This window comes from Stigmatopora argus, chromosome 14, assembly GCF_051989625.1.
Source record: "Stigmatopora argus isolate UIUO_Sarg chromosome 14, RoL_Sarg_1.0, whole genome shotgun sequence".
Classification (NCBI taxonomy): Eukaryota; Metazoa; Chordata; class Actinopteri; order Syngnathiformes; family Syngnathidae; genus Stigmatopora; species Stigmatopora argus.
The window spans coordinates 6,542,719-6,553,461 of record NC_135400.1 but is presented as its reverse complement, the minus strand read 5'-3'; the positions used below and the strand labels follow the sequence as shown (position 1 = coordinate 6,553,461).

The window sequence follows — 10,743 nt, the reverse complement described above, 5'->3', positions numbered from 1 at the left end:
AACCAAGAATGGCTGACATCATTTAAAACTATGATGGATTCATTGCAGATGTAGGAACAAGCCAGAAAATAGAGAACAATAGTTGGTTTATATACACTGCAGGTTTTATTATAAGTTTCATTTACTACAAGTTTTGAGGAATGCACTTGGAAATTCCAACTTTGAACCTACAGACACAAACCATTTTCATCAGAAAAAAAGAGGTAAAAAACATTTCAGAGCAGTTAACAGGCTGGAGCGACGACCAATCACATCAGGACAACCATGTGTAAAACAATTTGCACTATTGTAACAGGCATCCTTTCAGTGTGGAACATGATGAGAAAGGATGACCAAAGAGAACAGCAACACTGCTTAGCTGGTGTCCATCTGAAAATACAGAACCGCAACAGCAAATTAGTAAGCTATATAAATGTTACTTTTTGACCACCCAGAAAAAGCCAGACTCACTCTCGCATTGTAGGCGTCTAACTGGGCATCAAGTTCCTCTGCTGAAAGCTGCTGCTTATTACTAGTCGCTCCACGTCCTCCTCGACCCCGTCCTCTAAAACCACCACGACCGCCAATGCGGCCTCCTCTCTGCATTCCAAAGTTGCCCCCGCGATTCCTGTTCATCCCACCGCCTCTGTTCATGCTAGGTGAAAGAAAAAAAAATGTCACGGTGTGTTCTTTAGGATGAGGTTTCTCGCCAACACTTACCCCTGCATTGGCCGCCTCTGTGTATCAATCTGTGACGTGACAAGCTGTATGTTCATGGGCCTTCCTAAAAGGACAAAAAATTTGGGAAAAAAAACAGGCGTGAGTGGACGTCGAGTTGGCAATTCTGCAAGGAAATAACTCTTCACTATAAGAACTTACCATCGAGGGGAATACCATTGTACTGTTTCATTGCTTTGAGCGCATCGGCCCTTCTTTCAAAGTGGACATCTGCCGTTCCTAGACTTCTTCCTGAACGATCGTAATGGACTGCAGCCTTCTTTAGCGTCCCGAACTCGGCAAAAAGTTCCTAACAAAGAAAAGGTGAATGATTGTTACTTCACGCCTTATTCGCGACAGCAAAACTGTGATTTGATACCTGGATATCTGCGTCAGAGACACCAAAGTCGAGATTGGACACGAGGAGCTTCCCCCCGGTTTCAACGCCGGCCCCACCGCCAGCCGCGCCGTTGAATCCACTGTAGCCGTTGTCGAACATGTCGTGTTGCCATTTATCCGGAAGCTGTTTAGGCTGCAACAAACCAAAGAGAACGCACCTGCTGACTTGGGGAATCCGCTTGTCTCTGTCAATCACAGAGTCCACATGGCTGGGCGTTGGGACAAGCAGAGGCTCCACTTCCAACATGGCCAGAGTGCTCAGCTCCCCCAAGAGGGTGCCCATTATCCTTTTGCCCAATGCCCACCCAATCACCCCTCACAGGTTATACACAAAAAAAAGATCTATATGGGCAACACTGCCTTGAATACATGCATTACTGAGCACAGATTTTTTTTTGGCTTTTTAGGTTTGCTAAAAAATACAATCATCCTAACCACAGCGCCATTTTTTTCTTTTTTTAGATTGGCCCACCAGACTAACATCAAATGTGGCCCACTGCTTCCTCCACCGGAGGCTCTCCAGAAATTATCCTCATCTTGTTGATCTCCTGCTGAAGCAGCCTTGCCTCCCGCGTTGAAAATGTTTCCAGGGTGATCAAAAGTTCGTTAAAAGCCGATTAGATTGGCTTTAAATGTCGGGGGAGAAGTGTCCATGATGAATGTGGCTCGATCTGAACACCTAGAGCTGCTACGGCGTTTATGAGAGGGTAGCTTTAGCCGAGCGTCCATTTTGAGAACACGCCATTTTGACTTTGTCTGGTACGTTCAGAGACGCACGCAAACGGGCTGAGGATTAGCTAACTATCAGGACATTATGAAAGGGGGTTGAAGTCCTCGTGTGCATCCACAACATCGATTGCAAAGGGGGGGAAAAGAGCACTCAAATGGCGCTTGTGGGCCACTCCCGGACAAACAACATCCTGGCTGTACGCAATACAGTGCTCCTTTCAAAATGGAAAAATAAAAACAAAAACAAATACTGGGGGTGCTCTTGATGTTCTCCTCTCGCCGCCACGAAGAGACTTGATGAATAGCAAATATATTGGCGGTGGACGACGAAACAGCAGAAGATTCAAAATGGCGACGCCAAGACCCTCCACGATCCAACTTTACTAGGCCAAGAAGGCCTGCGTATCTGCTCTTTCAAAAATGGGCATCTTCTTGAGGGGGAAAATGGAAGGCGCTGTTGTTTCGGAAAGGACAAACACTTTTAAGCATACAATTTCCTTTACTGCTCAACCGCTCGTTTAAGAGCCCTCCGTCGAGAGAAATTTGGCAGCTAGCAATCGCTTTTATTCGTCGATTAGCTAGCTAGCTAGGCGTTGAGCTAGCAAGCTGGCCGCAGTATAGAAGGTTGCTACCCAGGCATTCCGAAGTTTGCCGAAGGTTTTCCCTTTTCTGCCCATTCTCATACCCTGTTGTACGGCGTCGGTCTGCCTCGGGCGCGGTTCGTGTTTTGCCGGTTCCTCATGGGACCGGATCCTCCGCCTCGGCCTCCAAATCCTCCGCCGCTCATTCCAAGGCGCCCAGCGCCTCCTCCTCGGCCGCCGCCAAAGCCTCCGCGGCCGCGGCCTCTTCCACCTCTACCGCCACCTCTCTGCTGCCTGTTCTGTTTGATAATGTCGTCTAAAGACATATCCATTTTGTCGGTCATAATGCTCTTCAAAAAGATGAACTACTGAAAAAAGGTGTTTAGAAAAAAAGGTACGCCCTAAACTTGCTAGTGCTGCTCGCCTGCCTCCACGAAACGGAAATCAACTGGCTAGGTTCAAGACAAAGAGCATAAAAAAAACCGTACGGGAACCACACGTCATTACGCAACGTACGTAACAACGTCACACACGTATTAAACCAAAATGGCGTCTGCGTTTCAAAAATTTGCTGTTTTTTTTGGTCGTATAACATTTAAATTTTATCAATTGACGCTAGGAACTACGTGGAAAAAGAGAAACACTACCTAATTATAAGTTTAAAGTTCATCTGACGCTGAAAATTGCCATGTTTTGCAAGTGGTAGCGAGTTTGTGTGTAAAAACTAATACAAAATATTATTATATGGGACAGTAAATTAATAATAAAAGTACTATAATGTCTATAACCTATGTATAGTCTGGTGTTTGTAGATTAGCTGTGTGGTTTTTCAAGATAAATGATGCCAACTTTGTATTTGTATATGTATGCACACAAACAGGCACACAATATCTATATATTCAAAATGGCGATATATATATGTATATATACTATATATATTATATTATATATATAATACTCTATAGAGTAACTTAAGTTTATAAGAAAGGTATGAATGAAACAATAGTTTTACATCATCTTACTCTTAAATATGTACAGTACAAATTATTTATGGTGTTTAATCTTGGGTATTTATAGTTCTTAGTGTAACTCACACATTCAAACTAAATATTACACGTGTTAAAATAAAAGGATAGTCAATTACACAAGGCCCAAACAATCAGCATTGACAATAGTCAAGGCTATTTGTGATCAATTAAAAAACATTCAGCGTGAGTAACAATACTTTGCAACATTGGGATCTATAAGGTATTTATTATTGGATTTTATCTGTAAAATCATTGAAGGTATTATGGGCATAAAAACAATAAAACAGCATCGATGCCATGGCATCGGGTCCAAGCGTTTGCAAAGCGTAGAGAATTAAGTGTTTTCATTCCTTTTCTGTTCATTATTCCAAACGGGGCATGTGATGCCTGGGTGAGATGTTTTGAATAGCATCCTCATATCTTTTGCATTTAGGTTACAGAATTTTCCAGCAATGGTGTTAGAAATCCATAGGTTTCGGTTTCTTCATCCAGGAATAGCTGTACTCGTAGACTACACAGTCCCTGTAGACAAATGGTGGATGGATACCTTCGGAAGAGGTGTTAATTGACAGGACAAAATACTAGAGGGGAAAAGCATTTTTAGGAAAAACACAAATTTGGATAAAAACGTTGACATTGTTTTTGGCTCATCAACCGTGCACCCGATGTGTCACATTGTAAATTTACACTTTTTCTAGCCAGATAACTTTTTACAAAAAAATAAAAACAGAAAAGCCCTTTATTATTTTCTCTATAATGTCTGTGGTAGCAGTATTAACTGCAGTCTTTTGTGTCCATTGGAAGTCTTCACCTCAGCATCAGATCCCAATATCTGATGAAGAGTAATCAGTCCTGTAGGAGGACTGCTGCATTTCAATATGATTCACAACAGAGATTTTTAATTACTTAGAACTCTTCGCCATCACTTGCAGGATGTAAAGAAAGACAAGCTTGCTGTGGTTCAAAAGTTTAGAGAAAAAAATGTTTGGCATTCTGCCTCAGATTGGCAAATGGGGCTGACTTGGGTGTCAGAGGAAAAGTTTTCAATGATGATGGGTGTGGGAAAAAGTGCTTGGACCATCTTGAGGACTAAGACTTCTTGGAGTCCTGTGTGTTACGTTTCTTGAGGTCAGTCAGGTCCACTGGCGTGAAAGCTAATGATCACCAAGAGGGAAAATGTGTCAGTATTTTACTATTTAATGGGATCTATGTATTTGATTTCAACTATGCTTACAGTGAAGGTTAGGATTTGGATTCTTCTCAACATATTCCTGTGGTCCGCGGTCATTACGCTCAGTATTTTGTGCTGCTCTGATTTCTCTAAGCACAAACTGCCAAGCTGTGAAAAAAAAATATATATTTCTAATTTGTGGTGTACAATCAGGGAATTTTAGATTGAAAAGACAATTAAATGCAATGATACTTTTAGGAATAATAAGAATTGAAATTCTTCTAAAAAAAACTGCTCTGCAATTAACATTTCTTCAAACTGGATATATCCAAATTATTTACGAAAATTTAATTGAAATAAGAATATAGCTCAAAATGTTTCTAGTGCAATTGGTGGCCAGATATTCGCACGAGCACAAGGAAATAGACAACTATTCAAGTTCACACTCATACTTTCAGGCAATTTAGAGTGTTCAACCAGCCTACCAAGCATGTTTTTGGGGTGTGGGAGGAAACTGTAGGCTGGCTGAACACTCTAAATTGTCCCTAGGTATGAGTATCAATGGTTGCTCATAGAAACTGGATGAACGCATATTTGTACAATTTGGAAATAAAATAATCCACCCAAAGTGAAATAACACTTACTGTCATGGATAAATCGCACATTTTCCTCATGTGCTGGGGTAAAGAGCTCCCCACAGTTGGTAGGTGATCTGGGGCTTGAAGTGCGCTTGTAACTATTCACCATCCTTGGAGCAGATGAGCTTGGAAAATTTGAACACAACAACAGACAAGTGCCATCCATTACCTTCAGTTGAAATGATTTACTACTTTTTGTAATAATATAATAACAACATACCTTGTCATTCTGTTTACAGTCCTGCTGTCGTCCCACTGCTCTGCGGTGACTGCTTTGGAAGAATTCGCTGGTTTCTTCAACTAGCAACCACTGAAAAATGAGATTTTTAAAACGTCAAACAATGCTAAAACACAAACAACTTTTGTGTTAAACAAATACATAGATGTCGCTTAACAGGCACTATTTTTACTGTTGGTTTTAAGATCTTTCTATTAGCCGTGTTGCAAAGGCTCGTGATACGTCAGAAAAGAATGAAATTACGGTGAAAAAGCTTTGTTTACGTCTAAACTTTCCTCGCCCTTAACTTACAGGGATTTAAGCAATGCAATTAAATTACGTTTAGCTATTTTATTCACTAACTGGTTGTTAAATACCTCAAATTATTAAGGGGATGTGTTGTCGTTTTGTAAATCTAGGAGACCGCTACCGATGTAGAATTGCTGACACAATAAATTCGGCTAACATTTTTCCGCATAGCTAGCTGTTAATTGTCTTGACGTACGTTAGCTTTGAATCGCAGAATCTTTATCAACATGAGCACCAGATAAAAAAATTCCTTGAGGTGCAAACCACGATTTATTTATAAAAGGAAGTAAATGCAGTAAACAAACCTGTGAGTAATATATATTTTAGTTTACTTGTATACGACGCTGGATTGAGCTAAATCGTTGCCAATGCCAACCAATCATTTCCGGTATGAAACGCGGAAGTGGTCTTCTTCGTCACCTCCTTCTTTCTTTTACGGCATTAAAGCGCTACACACTGTCGTTCAACGGAACAGAACAATTACAGTCAAATAAAATCGTTTATTTTTTCAATTAAGACACTGTTCATACGTTCTTTTCGGGGTTAAGGTTAGGGCAAACAGCAATACAATCAGGAGTCCATTAGTTTTGGCGAATCCCACAAAAAAATCTGACTCCAAGAAAGAATCAGCTCTCATCTTCCATCATACATACAAAAATTATCTCATCTCATTTTCTGAACCACTTTATCATCACTAGAGTCGCAGGGGTGCTGGAGCCTATCCTGCATGTAGCATGACCCAGTAATAGAAGCAGAAAAAAGAAATTCCCAATCACACATGCAAGTTGCTGACCTATTCGCATCACAACCATCCACTCTCACACTCATACCTAGGGACAATTTAGAGCACATGTGTCAAAGTGAAGGCCCGGGGGCCAAATCTGGCCCACCACATCATTTTGTGTGGCCCGGGAAAGTAAATCATGAGTGCCGACTTTCTGTTTTAGGATCAAATTAAAGAGTATAGATGTATATTAAATTTCCTGATTTTCCCCCTTTAAATCAATAATTATAATTTTTTAATCATTTTTTCTGTGTTTTTAGTTCAAAAAGTATTTTGTAAAATCTAAAAATATATTTAAAAAAAGCTAAAATAAACATTGTTTTAGATCTATAAAAAAACTGAATATTCAGGGATTTTAATCCAGTTCTTTTAATCCATTTATACAAAAATATATAAATATTATATCTAAAATGGTCCGGCCTACATGAAATCGAGTTGGCGTTAACGCGACCCGTGAACCAACCCGAGTCTGACACCCCTGATTTAGTGTCCAATCAGCATGTCTTTGGAATGTGGGAGGAAACTAGAGTTCCCAGAGAAGACCCACGCAGGCCTGGGGAGAACATGCAAACTCCACACAGGTGGACCAACCTGGATTCGAACCCAGGTCCCCCACTGTGAGGCTGATGCACCAACCACTCATCCGCCAGGCCGTCCTCCACTAACACTAATACCAATAATAATACCAACACTAATACAAAGAATAACAGGTCTTTTCTTTTGTAAATATAGTGTTTATGATTAGTCATTCTAGCATTATTATGATCATTGATGAAATAGCTAATTCAATTAATGATAATAGATAACCTGTATAGCTAAGGTAAAAAACACACAAAATCAATAACTTGCACAAATAACAAAGCTAATATTTATTTATCAAAAGTTTTTATTTATGAAAATGTACAAAAATAATTATTGAGGAGAAATTGATAAGACTCATTGGTGACATTGTTTTCTTTTGCTTAGTCACCAGGATAAAAGAAACACCAAAACATGAAAGGGAAATGCAGTACATTATTAGATAACCAACATTTAGGATTTCGGAGTGAAGTGTTAATTTATCATTTTTATGATCTATTCCCTGCCCAGCAGTTAGAATTAACAGGAATGACCTCCATCTGACTGAATGGTCTACATCTGTAGTGCAGTATCTCAAACTCTGCTTTCAATTTATTGCAAGACGTAATTCTTAAACTCTACTCCAGTAAATGAGCACAATCTTTCAATTCTGTGACACATTTTACTACACCAGCGAGAGGAGAGGAAATAAGCATTTACTGTGAGTCACACGCTGACAGAAATGAAACATTAAAAATTACTATTTGGAGATTAGGTTCTTACCTAATTGAAATGAAAAAAAAAAACCCATGAAAATTATATACCAAGCTCAGTTTAAAACTTTTTAAAAATAGGATCTAAAGCAATTTTTCAGTTGTTTCTTCAGTTTCACCCCTCTGTCTCGGAAGTGCCATTACATACAGCCAACCTCAAACAGTTTGGACAGCTCTTTGCAGTCAGGGTCAATGAGGTCGGCCGGTTTCTCGCCATTCTCATTTTCTGCCTCTGTGCTGGCACCCAACGAAAGGAGATAGCTGTGTGGAGAATGACATGTAGAATTCCAGACCGTGTAAGAATGAATTCAGTCCTAACTTTCTCATCTGTTTTGTATTTATGTTTCATATTTGCTTTGTACTTTGTGCTTTTTGCTTTGTTGTTCTGTGGTCTGTACTGTCTAACTTATAACTATGCCTTTTCTTGCTACTGTCACAATTAAATTTCCCAAATACAGGATGAATAAAGTTATCCAATACAATCCAATACAATCTTTTGGTTATTGGTTGATTTTGGATGTGGTTTGAGGATAGAATTATTCTTAAATAATCCTTCATTTTCTGTACTGCTTATCCTCACAAGAATCCCGGGGGTGCTGGAGCATATCCCAGCCAACTATGGGGAGTAGGTGTGGGACACTCTGAATTGAGCGCAAGGAGACCAACAACCATTCACGCTCACATCTTGCGGCAATTTAAAGTGTTCCACCAGCCCACCATGCATGTTTTTGAGATGAAGGTGGAAACCAGAGCACCCGGAGAAAACCCACGCCAGCCTGGATAGAACACACAAACTCCAGCAGGGATTGAACCCTCAATTTCAGAACTGTGAGACTGACATGCCAACCATTTTCCACTGAGCTGCCTATTTCTTAATTTTATTTTTTTAATCATTTTGTCAAGCGAGCTCATCTTCATCATAGTCTTCAAATTTCAACATATTTTAAGATGACGTAATAGCAGATGAATTCTGATGTGACCTGATTGTCAACATTTTAATCAAAATCAAATCAAAAGCCTTTATTGTCGTTATAAACAGCTGCGTATAACGAAATTGGTGGTGCTGCTCCACAAAGTGCGTTTTCCCAGTAAAAAAAATGAATAAGTAATATAAAAATATAAAAAGTCACATCCGGGCAAGGTAAATTATAAAATATTGCACAGACTAAGATATTGCACATTGTTATTGCAGACCTCGAAGTTATTGCACAGAAGGGATTGTGTGTCGTGCTAATTACTGGATGCTAATTAAAAAAAAAAGACCACCAGCAGCCTTTATGAACTAAGATTAAAATCTGAAACTACTCCGGTGTTGGGACAATGTGCCAACCACCATTTGCCATATGAAATCATTCTCTACCTTTCATTTTTTTTTTAAATTTGCATCAGTCATTGCTTTTATCACTGCCAACTCTTTGAATATTGATAAAATAAGTAAGAGTGTGTTACCTTGCAATTTCAGGAAAGCTATCACTGCATGCCATGTGAAGCGGTGTCCAGCCTTCTTTGTCTTTTTGATGGACATCAGCACCATACTTGACCAGCAGCTTCACCACCTCCAGGTTTCCGCTCAGTACGGCTTCATGTAGCGCTGCCATACCTGAAAGCACCCCACTACATGAGATGACTCCAGCATGGCATTGCTCTCACCTCAAACCACTGACAGTTTAAGTTCCCATGCATGCACAAAGAAACCACTAGCGCACTACTCACCTGAGTGAAAGAGTGTATCGATGCGAACCTTCCTTGTTCTAATGAAACGACCAATTTGCTCCAGTTCTCCGTGTCTAACTACATCTTGGAAGATGATGTCATTGGGAAAGTGCACAGTTCTCTTCGCAGGTGTGATTGGTATCACAGGAGCTGGATTTTCTCGTGTTTGGGTGCGCCACGTTGAACTGTACCGGGAAGGAATGTATGTCGACGCATACTTGTAGGAGGGTGTGTCGTATGAAGGGGTGTAATGTGTGCCACTGTGAGGGGTTAGGGTGTAATTTGATGCAGAGGGATATGATGGTGTATAGTAACTGGTTCTATATTGTGTAGGTGTGTTGTAAGTTGGTGTGTACTGGGAATGCCGTGTGTACGTTGACACTAGAGTATTGCAATTGTACTTCATTCCTGCAGCGTTTAAAGTTCTTCCTCTTTGTTGTCAGCCGAGCGTGATGGACATAAAAAAGTGTCCTAAAAACAATAATATCCTTTTCAATCCTTTAGTCCTCTTTGCTTGTCCTTTTCTTTTCAGCGTCCACTGATATCCATCTGTTAATTTCTATAAATGATAAAAGTTAAGGCATTTTCTTTGCCTAGACAAGATCTAATTCTTTTTAAAGTTGCGTTCTTCTTTCACTTGCTGAAATTCTGTCTGTTGCGGTGGAAGTTGTCAGATGTAAAGAATGGTCGTCTTGTGGTGAAAGCCATGCTAGCACACCTATATAGTTTCTGTCAGGCTATTTTGGGGCCTAATGTGACTTCAGTGTGCATATGAGAAGCACTTGTCCAACCCCACCCACTGTGAAGTCACATGAAAGTACACCCGCTGTTAGCTCATAAAAATGTTGACAACCAAAGTGTTCCCTTTGAGTTTCGAAAAAGCGATATCAAATTGTATAAAATTTCACAACGGTCAATGTTGCCTGTACTATACAAAGAGTAATATGTTCAGATGCAATATGGTGTGTACATATTTTGCCAAATTTGAGCTGTTCATTTTGCTACAATTTTATTTGATTGGATTGGATTGGATTGGATAACTTTATTCATCCCGTATTCGGGAAATTTTATTGTCACAGTAGCAAGAGGGTGAGAATACAGATACAGGAAAGGCATTTTAGACATAAATAGATAAATAATCTTATTA

The 10,743-nt window shown here is 39.9% G+C and overlaps 3 protein-coding genes across 5 annotated transcripts; all 3 read right to left on the bottom strand.

Moving 5' to 3' along the window:
• Positions 1-82: 82 nt before the first annotated feature.
• alyref (Aly/REF export factor) lies at positions 83-2,891 on the bottom strand. Its single transcript, XM_077619514.1, has 6 exons — positions 2,510-2,891; positions 1,076-1,228; positions 859-1,006; positions 700-763; positions 451-634; positions 83-369 (listed from the first exon to the last, which is right to left on the bottom strand). The coding sequence occupies exons 1-6, from the start codon at positions 2,747-2,749 to the stop codon at positions 355-357; spliced, it is 804 nt and encodes a 267-aa protein (XP_077475640.1). The 5' UTR covers positions 2,750-2,891; the 3' UTR covers positions 83-354.
• A 748-nt stretch (positions 2,892-3,639) lies between these two features.
• On the bottom strand, positions 3,640-6,219 carry mcrip1 (MAPK regulated corepressor interacting protein 1). 3 transcript variants are annotated; one of them, XM_077619022.1, is made up of 5 exons: positions 6,074-6,219; positions 5,463-5,552; positions 5,249-5,367; positions 4,668-4,772; positions 3,640-4,587 (listed from the first exon to the last, which is right to left on the bottom strand). In XM_077619022.1, exons 2-5 carry the CDS (start codon positions 5,468-5,470, stop codon positions 4,523-4,525), a joined length of 297 nt encoding a protein of 98 aa, XP_077475148.1. In that variant the 5' UTR covers positions 5,471-5,552; positions 6,074-6,219; the 3' UTR covers positions 3,640-4,522. The 3 variants fall into 3 exon arrangements, with proteins under 3 accessions (XP_077475148.1, XP_077475150.1, XP_077475149.1); XM_077619024.1 differs by lacking the exon at positions 6,074-6,219 and adding an exon at positions 5,965-6,012; XM_077619023.1 differs by lacking the exon at positions 6,074-6,219 and adding an exon at positions 5,837-5,934.
• A 1,261-nt stretch (positions 6,220-7,480) lies between these two features.
• Positions 7,481-10,266, bottom strand: ppp1r27a (protein phosphatase 1, regulatory subunit 27a). The gene is made up of 3 exons (XM_077619530.1): positions 9,597-10,266; positions 9,333-9,483; positions 7,481-8,144 (listed from the first exon to the last, which is right to left on the bottom strand). The coding sequence occupies exons 1-3, from the start codon at positions 10,000-10,002 to the stop codon at positions 8,024-8,026; spliced, it is 678 nt and encodes a 225-aa protein (XP_077475656.1). The 5' UTR covers positions 10,003-10,266; the 3' UTR covers positions 7,481-8,023.
• Between the last annotated feature and the right edge of the window lie 477 nt (positions 10,267-10,743).

Coding starts and splice junctions, on each gene's coding strand:
- ppp1r27a (XM_077619530.1), bottom strand. CDS start 10,002: ATGAAGTACAATTGCAATACTCTAGTGTCAACGTACACACGGCATTCC. Junction 9,484..9,596: donor CGATACACTCTTTCACTCAG/GTGAGTAGTGCG, acceptor GGGTGCTTTCAG/GTATGGCAGCGCTACATGAA. Junction 8,145..9,332: donor AGCTTTCCTGAAATTGCAAG/GTAACACACTCT, acceptor TTCTCCACACAG/CTATCTCCTTTCGTTGGGTG.
- alyref (XM_077619514.1), bottom strand. CDS start 2,749: ATGACCGACAAAATGGATATGTCTTTAGACGACATTATCAAACAGAAC. Junction 1,229..2,509: donor GACCGACGCCGTACAACAGG/GTATGAGAATGG, acceptor GGTTTGTTGCAG/CCTAAACAGCTTCCGGATAA. Junction 635..699: donor CAGAGGCGGCCAATGCAGGG/GTAAGTGTTGGC, acceptor TCTTTCACCTAG/CATGAACAGAGGCGGTGGGA.
- mcrip1 (XM_077619022.1), bottom strand. Junction 4,773..5,248: donor TGTGCGATTTATCCATGACA/GTAAGTGTTATT, acceptor TTTTTTTCACAG/CTTGGCAGTTTGTGCTTAGA. Junction 4,588..4,667: donor TCCAAATCCTAACCTTCACT/GTAAGCATAGTT, acceptor GGTGATCATTAG/CTTTCACGCCAGTGGACCTG.